Below are 16247 nucleotides of genomic sequence, written 5' to 3'. Positions count from 1 at the left end.
TGGTGTGCTGGGTTAATCGTAGAACATAAAACAGTATAGAAGCGGAACAGGCCCTTCAGCCCATCATGATGCGCTGTGTTAATTAAGATAATGATATTTATTTACATTAATCCCTTCTGCCCACATCGGGTCAATTCTGCCTGAGCGCCTCTTAATCACCCCTATTGTATCTGCCTGTACTATCACAGTAGAGAGTGCATGAACCCACCACTCTATTTAAAGAAAACTTGTCCTGCACATCTCGTTTGAACTTACCTCTTCTCAGCTTAAATGCATGCCTTCAAGTGTCAGACATTTTGACCCTGGGAAAAAGATATCAGTGCTCTATCTATGCCTTTTATAATTTTATATTGCCCTTAGGAATTGCTTGACATTGTAGTGCAGAAGGAAATCATTTGTCTACCATGTCCATGCTAGTTTCAGTTGAAACTAACTCCTTAGAAATATCAAATGCAGCACCATTTTCTTTTACTGTTATGCAGTTTAAAAATAGATTTGATCTGATCAACAATTTGATTTTCACTGGGTTAAGTTGACTACATCTAAATTGTGCTGAAAAGCTCCTATCTCATGGGCTTCAAATGAAACTTTTGCCAGTACTAAAGTTCAGTTGGGTACTTCTTGAAACGACTTACCCCAGTGACTCCGATGTGCTTTCTGTGTTACAAGAAGATGTCATTCACTGTGCAGTAATCCTTTTGGAGCATCACTATGGCTGTTGGAGCTCAATGTCCAGTGTTGGTTGCAGTTTAAATACTTACCTTAATTTCTTGTCTTTGCCAGCCCTTCATTGCCCAATCTGAAACTCTCTGCCCCCACCTCCCTGATGTAGTCAGTCCCCTGAACTCCTTGCAACAGGCACAAAATGCTGGAGGAGTTCAGTAAGCCAGACAGCATCTATAAAAAAAAGAGTACAGTCGATGTTTCGGGCCGAGACCCTTCATCAGGACCGGAAAGGAAGGGAACAGAAACCAGAATAAAAGAGTAGGGGGAAGAGCAGATGCTGGCAGACTTTACGTGATTAAGTGACTTAAAGGGCTATCAGGCAAATGGGACTAGCTTAGAAATGTATCCAAGTTGGCATTGACTAGATGGGCTGAAGGGCTTATTTCCATTCTCTATAATATATGTAAGTCTCTGGCATTCATATCCACCAAAGGTGTGGAATATGCTCTTTGGGCACATACCTTTGCATATCTTGGATGGCTTGGGGGCTGAAAGATAGCGAGTCTGGGTTTTAAAATCCATCTTTTGAGAAGGGGATACCTTCTGCTCTTCCTTTCCTCCTCTCTTCCAATAGCTTGTGCTGCTTTGCTTGGCTTTGCTTTGTATATAAAGTTTGGGAATAAGTCAAATGATATTTTCATGATGTGTTTCTTTGCTCTCATTGCAGGATAAGTGTTTCGGTTAGTCAGAGGATTATAGCGCTTCCTCATGACAATCGTCAGGTCCGACTATTCGATATGTCAGGCGTACGTTTAGCCCGCCTTCCCCGCAGCAATCGTCAGGTAATTTAATTTGAATGTTGAAGCTTAATTTTTCTCTCTCCAGTGGGTCAATGTAATTTTTAAGTGTAGTCATACTAATAGAACTGAGATTATCTAGAGCATATATGTCAAACTCAAGGCCCGCGGTGGAATTATCTTTGGCCCGCGAGATAATATCTAATTACTATTAAAGCTGGCCCCAGTAATCGAAGCGCCTATGGCGTATGATATGGCTAATGCTGAGTTTATTCAGGTACCAGGTTTTCAGGGTTTTTAGTGTTTATTCGGCAGTCTTCTTCATAAGAAATGGAATTTGTAAAGTGAAACACTTTGTAGTTATAGCAGAGACTGAGACACATGAGAGCAGGCTGAAAAAACGGAGGTAACGAAAGCTGCATTCGCACGTGTCCGACTGATCCGGCCCACACGAAGCTGCATTTTGCTCAATCCGGCCCGTGACCTAAAATGAGTTTGACACCCCTGAATTCTAGAGGTATCTAAATGAATAGGTGCATTTTTTAACATCTTGATAGAGTCCCTGTGCTCAAACCTTGATTCTGACCACTCTTTAGAAAATACAGTGGTGCTAGAAAGTTTGTGAACCCTGGAGAATTTTCACTATTTCTGCATAAGTATGACCTAAAATGTGATCAGATCTTCACTTAAGTCCTAAAACTAGATAAAGAGAATCCAATTGAATAAATAACACATAAAAAACACTATACTTGTTCATTTATTTATTAAGAAAAATGATCCAATATTACATGTATTAGTTGAAAAATGTATGTGAACCTCTGGGGTAATGCCTTCTACAAAAGCTATTTGGAATCAGGTGTTCCAATTAATGAAATAAGACTGGAGGTGTGGGTTGTAGAGGTGCCCTAAGAAGCACACAAAGTCAGGTTACTGACAAAGTCTGCTCTTCTCAAGAAAGGTCTGTTTATGTGCACTATGCCTCAATCAAAACAACTTTCAGAGGACCTTAGAAGATGAGTTATAGAGATGCATGAAGCTGAAAAAGGCTACAAAAGCATTTCTAAAAACCTGATTGTTCATCAGTCCACAGTAAGAGGAATTGCCTACAAATGGAGAAAACTCAGTACAGTTGGTATTCTCCCTAGGAGTGGGCATCCTGCAAAGATCACACCAAGAGCACGTGCAATGCTGAAGGAGATGAAAGACAACCCGAGGGTAACAGCAAAAACCTGCAGAAATCTCTAGAACTTCTTAAAGCAGATCTTGAGGTCCGAGTCCATAGGACACTGAAAGCTTCTGCACAGGTTCACTCTGTGGTTAAGAAGCCATACGGTGTATTGGCCTTCATCAACTGTGGGATTGAGTTCAAGAGTCGAGAGATAATGTTGCAGCTATATAGGACCCTAGTCAGACCCCACTTGAAGTACTGTGCTCAGTTCTGGTCATTTCACTACAGGAAGGATATGGAAATTATCAAAAGGATGCAGAGGAGATTTACAAGGATGTTGCCTGGATTGGGAAGCATGTGTTATGAGAATAGATTGAGTGAACTTGGCCTTTTCTCCTTGGAGCAACAGAGGATGAGAGGTGACCTGATAGAGGTGTATAAGATAATGAGAGGCATTGATCATGTGGATAGTCAGAGGCTTTTTCCCAGGGTTGAAATGGCTAACACGAGAGGGCACAGTTTTAAGGTGCTTGGAAGTAAGTACAGAGGAGATGTCAAGGGTAAGTTTTTACACAGAGAATGGTGAGTGTGTAGAATGGGCTGCCAGCAACCGTGGTGGAGGTGGAAATGATAGAGTCTTCTAAGAGACTCCTGGATAGGTACATGGAGCTTAGAAAAACAAAGGGCTATGTGTAACTCTAGGTAATTTCTAAAGTAAGTACATTTTCGGCACAGCATTGTGGGCCAAAGGGCCTGTATTGTGCTGTAGTTTTTCTTTGTTTCTGTGTCTCTGTTCATGTGTCCACTATTAAGAAAAACGCTGAACAAGGATGGTGTTGCCGCACATCTTGTTTGCAAAAGACTACTTGGATATTCTACATCACTTCTGGGACAATGTCCTGTGGACAGATGAGACAAAGGTTCAATTTTTTGGCAGAAATGCATATTGCTATATTTGGAGGAAAAAGGGCACTGCACACCAACACCAAAACCTTATCCCAACTCTGAAGCATGGTGGAAGGAACGTCATGGTTTGGGGCTGCTTCAGGGTCTGGACAGCTTGCAGTCGTTTGAGGGAACAATGAATTCAAAATTATATCAAGACATTTTACAGGAGAATGGCAGGGTAGCAGTTCATCACCTGAAGCTTAATAGAAGTTGGATAATGCAACAAGATAGTGATCCAAAAGACAAGAGTAAATCAACAACGTAATGGTTTAAAAGAAAATATGTGTTTTGGAATGGCCAAGTCGAAGTCCTGACCATAATCCTATAGAAATGTTGTGCAAGGACCTGAAGCAAGCAGTTCATGCATGGAAGCACACCAACACCCCAGAGTTGAAGCAGTTTTGTAAGGAGGAATGGTCTATAATTCCTCCAAGCAGATGTGCAGGACTGATCAACAGTTACTGGAAATGTTTTGTTGAAGTTTTTTGCTGCACAAGGGGATCACACCAGTTATTGATAGCAAAGGTTCACTTACTTTTTCCAACAAATACATGTGATATTGGATTATTTTTCTCAATAAATAAATGAACAAGTATATCGTTTTGTGTTGTTTATTTAATTGGGTTCACTTTATCTAGTTTTAGGACGTGTGAAGATCTGATCACATTTTAGGTCATATTTATGCAAAAAATAGAAAATAATTTACAGGTTTCACCAACTTTCTAGCAGCTCTGATGTATAACAATATTCAAAGCATGCAAAAAGCTGAGTGGTATCAAGCAAACTTGTAAATCCTTCGTCCTGAAACTATGGATATGTATTGAAATTTATTTCATCTCCTTAAAGTTGAGCATAGAATTAATTGAAGAAAGATCTAGTGCTTGTAAAATTGCAACTTACTCGAGAGTTGCATATACATATGGAATAATGAAAAACAGCAGCAAACTAAAGCCAGCCTTTGTACAAGTATGATCTTGCAAATGTTGCATTTCCATGCCTCTATATTCAGAATACATTACCTTCAAAGTTCATACATGTCACTATATACAACCCTGAGATTCATTTTCCTGTGAGCATACTCAGCAAATCTATAGAACAGTAAATATAACAGGATCAATGAAAGATCAACCAGAGTGCAGAAAGCAACAAAATATGCAAATACAAGTATAAATAGATAGCAATAAATAACGAGAACAGAGTCTTTAACATGAATTATTGGTTCTGGGAAACATCTCAATTATGGGGCAAATGAGTGTAGTTATCCCCTTTTCTTTAAGAGCCTGATGGTTGAGAGGTAGTTACTGTTCTTAAACCTGGTTGTGTGAGTCCTGAGGCTCCTGTACCATCTACTTGATGGTAGCAGCCAGAGAAGAGCATAGCCTGGGTAGTGTCTGATGATGGATGCTGCTTTCCTGCAACCACATTTCATGTAGATATGCTCAATGGTTGGGGGGGCTTTCTGCTTTGTGTGTTTTATTGAGTTTTTAATGGGGGATGGGAAAGCTAATGTTAAGTACTGAGCAGTATTATCAATGCCAGATCTACATGTGATTTGAATATCTTTGGAAATCAAAGCCAGAATGCCCAATGAAAAACACTTATATAAAAAATTTTATGAATCTATGATGGGCACCTCAGTTGGTCTGGACAAGATGGGCTGAAGGGCCTGTTTTCATGTTGTATCTAATAGTGTGAGATTACCTATTATTTTCACACTTAAATAAAAAGAAAATAATGTGCTTGGCAAAATAATTGGTTATGGGAGTGTGGAAATATGTCAGTTGATATACGCTAAAGCTCAATATTGATCCTAAACCCTTCCATTTCATAATTCATGGCTGCAATTACACGAGAAAGAAATGTACTTCTACAATAAAAACTACAAAAGGGATATTGGAGGTAGGAAAGGGTATTGCAGAGAGCAACCAGAATTATATGAAGTGACTAGATTATGAGATGTTGTTAATTTGATTTGTTAATTTTATCTTCTCATTGGAACAAAGGTGTCATCTACTGGTTCATTTTAAAATATTAAAGGGACATTAAAACGAAAAGCCTTGCCCTATGCTAGATGAATCTTAATTAGAAAGTGAGACCATTGAGAAAGTATTGATTCATTCCTTTTGTAGAGTTTGAAATGAAGAGTTCAAGGTATGAATACTTTGTGACCTGAGAAGTTATATGCTTCAGATGAACCTAGCAATTTGAAGCATTAATTGATAGTGATCAATTATCATGTAGATTGAAGAAACACAGGTTGAGCGTTTATCTGTTTGTCTGGTTGTAATGCTCCAATCTGTTTAGGATGCTGTTCTTTCTTTTCCAATATTTTTATTAGTTTCTACATAGAAGAATACAGAGTACAAGGATGCTGTTGATAAGGGATCAGAATTTGATCAACTAATTTGTAAATTTGACTTGCAGAAAAACTTGCTTAAGGCTGACAAAGTTTCTTGCCCAAAGCAAAGTAATCATATATTCATAATCACACATGCCAGTACTGGTATGTAAACATGAGATTCAGCAAACGCTGGAAATCTTGAGCAGCACACATGATGAAGCGCTCCCCCAAAGTACCCCAGATCACACCAATATAGAGGAGGCATCATCAGGAGCACCAGCCACACTAGATGACCCTGATGGACTCGCAGGTGAAATGTCGCCTCAGCTGGAAGGACTGTTTGGGTCCCTGAATAATTGGGATGGAGAAAGTGTAGGGGCAGCTGTAGCATTTGTCCCACAGAGTTAGGTGCCAGGTAGGGGATCAGTGGGGAAGGATAAGTGGACACAATAGTTATGTTGAAAGCAATCCCTGTGGAAAGCAGAAAATTGGGGGTGAGAGGGAAAGATGTGCTTAGTGGTAGGATCCCGTTGTAGGTGTTTGGACTTACAGAGGATGATATGTTGGATGTAGAGGCTTGTGGGTGGTATGTAAGTAATGGTGGTGGGAAGATGGGGTGAGGGCAAATATGCAGGAAGTAGAGGAGATGGAGGTGAGGTCAATATTGAAAGCAATATGTATTTTCAAGAACACCTCCCATTGAAGTCTGCATACAACATACTTCTGTGAGTTGGGGCATTGAGGATAAAAGGCAAGAAGTCTTGTTGCAGCTGTATAAACCTTTGGTTAGGCCACATTTGGAGTATGCATGCAGATCTAGTTGCTGCATTGTAGAGAGGATGTGCACATTTTGGAAAGGATGTGAAAAAGGTTCACCAGGATTTTACCAGCTTAGAGAATTAGCTATAAGGAGAGACTGGACACATTTGGGTTGTTTTCTCTGGAGCATCTGAGACTGAAGAATGACCTGACAGAAATATATAAAATTATGAGAGGAATGAATAGTTCCAAGATGGAAATGTCAAATATTAGAGGGCTTGGCATTGTGGTAAGAGTGGGAAAGTTTAAAGGAGATTTACAAGACAGGTTATTTTACACAGTGTTGGTGCCTAGAAAATGCTGCCAGAGATGGTGGTAGAAACTGATATGATAGTGACATTTAGACAGAGATGTGAACAGGCAGGGAATAGAGAGATACTGAGCAAATGCAGACAAATGGGAATAGATTAAAATGGCATTTCATGGGCTAAAGGACCTATTCCTGTACTGTTCCACCTTGTTATAAAGACATATAACATGGAAACAGACCTTTCAGCTCAGTAGGTCCGTGGCAACTGAAATTCCTTTCTAAGCTAGCCCCACTCTAGTAAGATGACAGCATGTTTAGATGCAGCGGCCACTCCAGGTCCAGTCAAAAGTGTATTTGTTCATCCTGTGCGTCTTTTTTATAATCGCAGGTCACTGCTGGATACTAAGAACATCAAGTACTGCAGGACTATCCTATCAGTTAGTCATTCAATAGTGATGGAGCTAAACTTACTGCGTTTTTTTATTGTGTTCTCACCTAGACTTGTTGTGTACTGTTGTGCCAAGACAGTGTACAATCAAACAAAAGGAACAAGTGATTGTCTTGGATGTTCCTATTGTGATTGCAAGACCCTATTTGGCATTGGTAATACTGGTTCATTGGCATGTCTGACGGAGGAGCTGTTTGCCTCAGTTGTGGCGAAGACTAGGCCAACGTTGTAAGGTTTCCTGTTGCGGCTGCCCAGGAGAGAGACGCCGAAGGCAGAGATGTGGCAGGCACTTGTGTTATTGCTGGCTGGGGTTGGCCCCTCTCATTGGTGCTGCACTCTCTTGCGTTTGCTTGGTGCAAGTACAACCTGGACCAGGACAACTTTCCATCAACTTACACTCAGACTGGGGTGCTATATTTTTTTTCTCTTTTTTGTGACTATGTTTTCTGAAATGATAACCGTATGTGCTACGTGCAGTCTGCTGTTTGCTGCTGTTAATGTGTTTTGCATCGTAGCCCTGGAGGAATGCTGATTTGTTTGGCTATATTTATGTGTGGTTGAATGATAATTAAATATGGACTTGAATAATTAAACTTGAACTTGATTTGCCCCCATTTGGCCCATATCCCTCTAAAGTTTTCCTATTAATGGACCTTTCCAACTGCTTCTTAAATGTTGTTAATGTACCTGCTGTTAAAAACCAGTTTTGACTACAATGTCAAATAGTATTTGACTAAAAAGTCTCGACGACCACATTAACTGAAGAAATTAAAACAAAAGGGAAAATTTATTTATTCGGGTCTCTTTTCCTTGTTTTCAACAGGGTCATCGACGTATGGTGTGCTGCACAGCGTGGAGTGAGGACAATCCCACATGCAACCTCTTTTCTTGCGGTTTTGATCGTCAAGCTATTGGTTGGAATATCAATATCCCAGCACTTTTGCAAGAAAAATAAGATACCATCAAGTGTTTCTGAAAGGACTTGAAAGAACTCTATTCTTTATATGCTTAGTTTGTTTCTATTGCTGTTAATGCTGTGAGTCTTCCAGCTAAGGGTGTGATCTGTGTGATATGGCTTGACATGCATAATCTGCATGTATTGCCTATGAAACTGTGCTTGGTTAATAAGCCAATCTTGTGTGTAACCATGCATTTATTATAAATATTCCTTTTCTTTGTAATTTATGTGATCTTTGGTTATTAAAACTGGTTGACCTTCAACAGCAAACCTCTAAATAATTTCACTAAAGTTATAGTTGGATTCTGTAGCGGTGTGAGCGAGGCATTTGTTTTTAAATCTGAGGCTCTGTTAAATATAAATTATGTGCAAGTAATGGTGTGTGTTTGTTATTAATGAAATCCTACCTATTTGACTTGTAGCCTTCTGGAATAATGCAAGGTTAGTACATAGCAATCTTGACACATCATCACATCCAAATCTTGTTCTTTAATAGTCTCTTTACATACAGTAAGTATTTGACAATCAGTTTATTGCCGTGCATTTGTGCGATATGTATTAAGTTCATTCTCTAATTTCAGCAGTGTCTGGAATTAGGAAAATTAACTATTCAGCTGTCATATGAGTTAATAATAGTGTACAATTGGTGGATTTGTAACTTAATGTGATGTAGATAATCATGTGGTGACCTTATGCCTAGACCCCTTTATGTATTTTGTCAAAATGCACACTAATATAGAAAGAATGTTGTTGGGTTTTTTTGCAAGCGGTTTATTCTGAACTTTGTGACTTAAACTGATGTTAAAACCACAGGCAGTTCCCTACCTCCAGCCTAACTCTAAGGGAATGGGAAATAGGGTTAATTACGTAGAGACATCATGTTGCTTCAAAAAGATCAGTAAATGAAAAGGAATAATTTTGTTAATGAATAATATAAAGAATATAAAAATACGTTAACTTTGGTATCTGAACATCACATTTTCTAGTTTTATTTGCAATGACCAGATATTTGAACACAAGGTGCAGGTTAAGTTTCAAGTTCAAATCAGTTAGAAGCAATTATCTTGCAGATTTAACATATTTGCATATTTTATTACAGTTAAGCACAACAATACTCAGTTTTAAGTGATTTAACCTACAGCCATTTAAGAGACCAAATATTACAGCTCTCTGCTTAGCTTGAGATCCAGTTTCATTAACATTCATTGGTATCAAGAGTGACTTGGAATAATCAAGTATTGGTTTCATTATAATTTTCTTTGATTAAATCCAAAGATTAGTGTTATTCAAAGCTCAAATCGATTAACTGCTTGATTCTGTCCAAATCTGCCATTGCACTATATTCATGATCTATGCTTTGGGTTTGGATTTAATGATTGTCCATTGTCACAGGCAGAGTTAATAGTGCATTAATGCTTATGCAGGCGTTGCTTTTATTTCCAGAAATTAGACTGAAATCTTTGAGTGTTTTGGATTTGACATCTGCAAATGATTAGTTGATTTTGAAATAATAATCCATACATGGAACTTCCTGATGAATAGATGCAGTGGCTGTATTGCCAAGTTTAATTATGATGACATAACAACACAAGGCACTTTACAAGTAGAGTTCTGGATATTTTATTGTTTAAGTAGCAGATTGTTTTGGCATAAACTGTAGAGTACTCTAAATAAGCAACAATGCAGTTCAGGCTTTTTAATAGAACTTTTTGTTTGCTTGTCTTTAAATTACTGGGTTCCTTTTGAATTAGATGGCAACTCCGTAAAATGTAGCTATTCTTTTCATTAAAGAACTAAATGAGCATATTATAAATCATGTTTTAATGCTCTGGGACTAGTGTTTCAGATGCAGTCCAGCAGTGTGACAACAACTTATAAGCAACTGGAATGTATCCAGAGATGACCATATCATTATTCATGAGCAGTTCTAAAAGCTGCCAGGGTATTTCTATGGCAGAAAACAGATTTGTTGCAATAAATTGCTGAATCAGACAGTGTTTCTGAGTTACATTTATCTATCTGGATTATTGGTATGCACATTTTTGTGAAGTTTGTTCAAAAAGCAATACAGAAATTGCTAGGGTAAGTTGTCTTTAGTAAAATAAAAACTGGTGCATGACTTCTATTTTGAAAAAAAACTATTGTACACATTTCACTCATCACAGTGTGTTTGCGTAAATATGAAAAAACTGTGCAAAATTAAAAGTGAAATACAATGCATCTTGTCTTTCCTGAATTCTGTTTATTTCCTTTGCAGGCATTGTAAAGATGCTGCACAGTGCCCAATGATTTCTCATCTAAGTTGCATTTTTCTTTCCCAAAACCATGATATAATACAATGCTGGACAGATTTTCCTCTGCGAGTACTGGAACAAGGCCGCTCAGTATTTCCATATGGGTTTCTTTTTCTGCTGGCCATTCGAGAGTGCTGCATCATTCAAAAGCTCTCTGCAATTTTAATACTCATCCCCTTGGCATATTTCACAGTGATCTCCAGTAGGAGTGAATCTCTTCCATCCAGCTATTTGCTAATTGATGTTTATTTTGCAATTATCTGCCGCAGTGTGTGTAAAACATACAATGACTTTAGATAGGGTAACTAGGGTTTGGGTATTCTCCATGAAAGGCACATATATTTTTATAAGAAAATGCAAATTGCGTCTTGTTTTGTAAATCGTCTGTCACATGTGAAATAAAATTAAGTAATTTTGTTTTGGAACACCTTGTGCCCAATTCTGCTATTTACAGCTCGCAACCGATGCATTTCTGCAGTATAAACGTGTTTCTATTATGCTTGGGCTGTAAAAGTCTGTGGATAAATCTGACATGTTTTTATGACAATAATTCAATGTGGTAGTTAGGATTTGTAATGAAACATAAAGTACATAATTAAGGTGTAATATATTAAGCAGAAAACACGTATTTATTTTGGACTCAAAAGATTTCCATTTTTCTACTAATGAAAACTGTTTATACAGTTATGGAAAAATACAGCACAGAAACAGGCCCATCAACTTGCTCCCAGACCATAGCCCTCCATACCCCTACCATCCATGTTCCTGTCCAGACTTCTCTTAAACATAGAAATTGAGTTTGCATACACCACCTGTGCTAGCAGCTTGTTCCACACTCTCACGGCCTTCTGAGTGGAGAAGTTTCCCTTTAAACTTCTAATCTTTCACCTTTAACCCATGACCTCTAGTTGTTGTCCCACCCAATCTTGGTGGAATAAACCTAACATTTACCCTATCTATACCCCTCATAGTTTTGTATACTTATATCAAATCTCCCTTCAGTCTTCTTCATTCCAAGCAATAAAGTCTTAACGTAGTCAATCTTTCCTTGTAACTCAGGTTCTTCACTCCCGACAACATTCTTGTAATGTAATCTGTCAATCTTAATTAAATATTTCCGGTAAGCAGGTGACCAGAATTGTGCATAATACTCCAAATTAGGCCTTACCAAAGTCTTGTACAACTGCATAACATCCCATTTCCTGTACTCAGTACTTCGATTAATGAAGGCCAATGTGCCAAAAGCTTTCTTTATGACCTGATCTACCTGTGCCACCACTTTCAATTAATTATATATCTGTATTCCCAGATCCCTTTGTTATACTTATTCCTTAGTACCCTACAGTTCACTGTGTATGACCTACCCTGATTGGTCCTACCAAAATGCAACAGCTCACACTTGCTTGCATTAAATTCAATCTGCTATTTTTCCAGCTAATCCAGATCCCATTACAAGCTTTGATAGTCTTCCTTGCTGTCTACTACACCACCAATCTTGGTGTCATCCGCAAATTTGAGGATCCAGTTAACCACATCATCATCCAGGTTGTTGGTATAGATGACAACAACAGACCCAGCCCAGATTCGTGTGTCACTCCACTAGTCACAGGCCTCCATTCAGAGGGGCAACCATCTACTTACCACTCTCTGGTTTCTTCTACTAAGCCAATGTCTGATCCAATTTACTACCTATTCTTGAATGCCGAGTGACTAAACCTTCCTGACCACCCTCCCATGTAGGACCTTGTCAAATGCCTTGCTGATATCCATGCAGACAACATCTACTGTCTTGCCTTCATCAACTTCCCTGGTAACTACCTCAAAAATCTACAAGATTTTTTAGATATGACCTAACACACACAAAGCTATGCTGACCATTCCTAGTGAGTCAATTTTATCCAAATACTTGTATATCCAGTCCCTTGGAATACTTCCCAATAATTTTCCCGCTACTGATGTCAGGCTCACCAGCCTATAATTTCCTGGTTTATTTTTAAAGCCTTTCTTAAACAGTGGAACAATATTAGCTATCCTCCATTCTTCTGGTACCTCATCTGTCACTAAGAATTTAAATATCTCATCTAGGGCCCCTGCAATTTCTGTATTTACATCCCTCAGGGTTCAAAGGCACACCTTGTCAGGCCCTGGGGATTTATTCACCCTAATTTGCCTCAAGACAGCAAACACTCCCTCCACTGTAATCTGAATAATGTCCATGACCTCCTACTACTTTGCCTCACTTCTGTAGATGCTGTGTCCATCTCCTGATCCAGTTAAGATCTCCGCCATCTCTTTTGGCTCTACACATAGATTACGATTCTGATCTTCCAGAAGACCAATTTTGTCCTTTGCAATTCTTTTGCTCTTAATGTATCTGTAGAATCCCTTAGGATTTCACCTTGTGTCCTAGGGCAACATCATGCCTTTTTGCTCTCCTGATTTCTTTTTTAAGTGTACTCTTGCATACTCCATAAATACCCCCTTTGTTCCTACCTACCTCTACCTGCAAGGCACCTTTTTTTTCTTAACCAGGGTCTCAATATGTTTCAAAAACCAACACTCCTAACCCTAAACCTGTTATCCGTGCCTTTTTATTCTGACAGGAATTACAAGCTTTTTCCTCAAAATTTCAGTTTCAAAGGTTTCTCACTTACCAAGTACACATTTGCCAGAAAACAGCTTGTTCCAATTCACATTTGCCAGATCCTTTCTCATGCCTTCACAATTTGCCTTTCTCCAATTTAAAATCTCAACCCATGGACCAGGCGTATCTTTCTTCCATATTTGAAACTAATGGCATTATGATTTGCTAGATGCAAAGTGTTCCCCTACACAAATTCTGTCACCTGTCCTGTCTCATTCTCCAATAGATCAAGTATCACACACTCTAGTTGTGACTTCTGTGGACTGATTAAGGAAATTTTCCTGAACACATTTGACAAACTCAATTCCATTTGGCCCTTTATATGGGGATCCCAGACAATATGTGAAAAGTTAAAATCACCTACTATAACAACCTCCTGTTTCTTGCAACAGCCTGCAATCTCTCTACAAATCTGTTCCTCTAAATCCCGCAGACTTTTGAGTGGTCTGTAATATAGCCCCATTCATGTGGTCATACCTTTCTTGTTCCTCAGTTAAACATGATGATTTATACTAGCATTACAATATGAGACAAATGGATATATTTAGGTAAACACCAAAAACTTGGTCAAAGAGGTAGGTTTGAGGAGTATCACCAGGAAAAGGTAGTTGAATGCATAGCCATCAGTGGGGAATGATTAAAATTAGGAGCTGCTCAAATAGGTATAATTTTAAGTTCAAGTTTAGTATTTTGTCATTCAATGGATTTAATTTACAGTACTGTGCAAAAGTCTTTGACTTCCTAGATGTTTTTATATAAATCGTGTTTTAGATGTTTGCTTTGTCTTCTGCATTAGTACATCAGTAGAAAGGAGCAAATTTTAGATTTCCTAACGGACATGATAAGTAATATTCCACTTTTCAAGTAAAAATTACTTGGTAGGTATAGAGTCCAGTGTATGATTAAACAAAGATAACAACCTGGATGCTAATGATTAATGACATAATGAGTTGGATGAACTAAACTGATTAACTGAAACAGAAATGGGTGTAGAAGGAATCAGCAGTGTCTCTCCAAAACAGAAATTCTGTAGCAGACAGTAGTTTCAAGATGTGCTGTTCAAACTCTTCTGAAGTAGCACAGACATAAACAAGGTTGAGGACGAGAAATGCAATGGTTGGCCATGGAAACTGAGTGCAGCATTATGATGTCCCTTCTAAATCGGAAGAAGTCCAGCACTCCTATCAGTTCTGAATGCTCAGAAACCACTGGAACCCAAGTACATCCCTCTACAGTCTGGAGAAAACACATCAGAACTGGTCTTCATGGAAGAGTTGTTGCCAAAAAGCTTTCCTTCCAAAGCAGAAACAAAGCCAAGAGACTCACCTACGCACAAAATCTCAAGGATTGGGATGCTGAGCAATGGCAGCAAATGCTCTGGGCTGAGAAAAACTAGATTTTTTTTGGTTCAAACAGGAGGCAGTTTCTCCGAAGAAGAGCTGGAGAGTGCTATATGGATGAGTGCAGCCAATAGTGAAGCATGGCAGAGGTCCTCTGCAGCTTGGGGCTGCATTTCAGCAGATGGAGTTGGTTATCTGGTCAGAATTAATGCAATCCTCAATGCTGGGAAATACAAAGCAGATTCTCATTCATTACACAATACCATCAAGGAGGCATCTGATCAGTCCCAATGTCATTCTGCAGCAGGGCACTGACCCAAACACATGGTCATGGTCATAAAAGAACTATCTTCAGCAGAAAGAAAAACAAGGAGTTCTGCAACAGATGTATGGCCTCCACAAAATGTTGCTCTCAACATTTTATGGCTAGCATAAGAGGGCACAGTTTTAAGGTGCTTGGAAGTAGTTACAGAGGAGATGTCAGGGGTAAGTTTTTTATGCAGAGAGTAGCGAGTGTGTGGAATGGGCTGGTCTTTTAAGAGGCTCCTGGAAAGATACATGGGGCTTAGAAAAATAGAGGGCTATGGGTAACCCTAGGTCATTTCTAAAATAAGTACATTTTTGGCACAGCATTGTGGGCTGAAGGGTCTGTATTGTGCTGTAGATTTTCTATGTTTCTATCATCAATGCTGTCTGGGATTACCTGGAGAGGTAGAAACAAGCGAGAAGGCAAAGTCTGCAGAAGAACTGGCAAGTTCTCAAAGATGCTTGGAACTACCTAGAAGCCAATTTAAAAAAAATAAAACTGTAGGACATTGTACTTGGGAGAGTTGAAACAGTTTTAAAGGTAAAGGATGATCACAACAAATGTTGATTTGATTCAAATTTTTTTAACTGTTGACTGATCTTTATATATTTTTTGATATTTAGAAACTTTTCATTTAATTATTTTGAAAGCATCTTCACTTTACTGCTGTGCTACTGTATGTTGTAATTTCCTTTGGGATCAATAAAGTACCTATCTATCTACAACTTTTTTTACATGTGCCTAAGACTTTTGCACAGTACAGTATACCATCAAAATGAAACAATATTGATTCAGACCAGGGTGCACAACACAGTGCATATAACTTACACGACACATAAAGTAATATTACCACAAATAAATTAACAAATAATAAGTTGCATTTACAACACAAGTTAAAAAGTAAACAATATAACACTACTGGTGCTTCATACATGATGAGACGAGGATGGTGGAAGGGAATTCAATAGTCTTATGGCCTGGGAAAAAATGCTGTTTCCTATCCTAACAGTTTTGAATGCTATGGTACCTCCTGCCTGATGCGAGGGGGTCCATGAGATTGTTGGACCGATAATTGGCGGAGGGATCATTGGCAATGTTAAGGGCTCTGTGTATCCAGAACTCCCGATAAATGTCTCTGATGGGTAGAGAGAGACCCCAAAGATTCTCTCAGCAGTTCTTCTAATCCTCTGTAGGGCCTTGCATCCAGATGTCTTGCATTTCCCATACCAGCTGGTGTTGCAGCTGGTCAGGACGCACGATGCTGCTT

The 16247-nt window shown here is 38.8% G+C and overlaps 1 protein-coding gene across 5 annotated transcripts in view; it reads left to right on the top strand.

Annotated features, from left to right (window-relative positions):
• Positions 1 to 10615, top strand: part of wdr37 (WD repeat domain 37) — a 128508-nt gene extending 117893 nt beyond the window's left edge. For all 5 annotated transcript variants that reach the window (XM_073054845.1, XM_073054843.1, XM_073054844.1 and 2 more), the window contains 2 exons: positions 1394 to 1508; positions 8261 to 10615. In XM_073054845.1, coding sequence (XP_072910946.1) covers positions 1394 to 1508; positions 8261 to 8392 — 247 coding nt within the window. In that variant the 3' untranslated portion in view covers positions 8393 to 10615. The remainder of the gene's footprint in view (positions 1 to 1393; positions 1509 to 8260) is intronic.
• Positions 10616 to 16247: the final 5632 nt, after the last annotated feature.

Source organism: Hemitrygon akajei, chromosome 8 (genome assembly GCF_048418815.1).
Source record: "Hemitrygon akajei chromosome 8, sHemAka1.3, whole genome shotgun sequence".
In the NCBI taxonomy this organism is placed as follows: domain Eukaryota; kingdom Metazoa; phylum Chordata; class Chondrichthyes; order Myliobatiformes; family Dasyatidae; genus Hemitrygon; species Hemitrygon akajei.
This window is presented reverse-complemented; position numbering and strand designations above follow the sequence as displayed.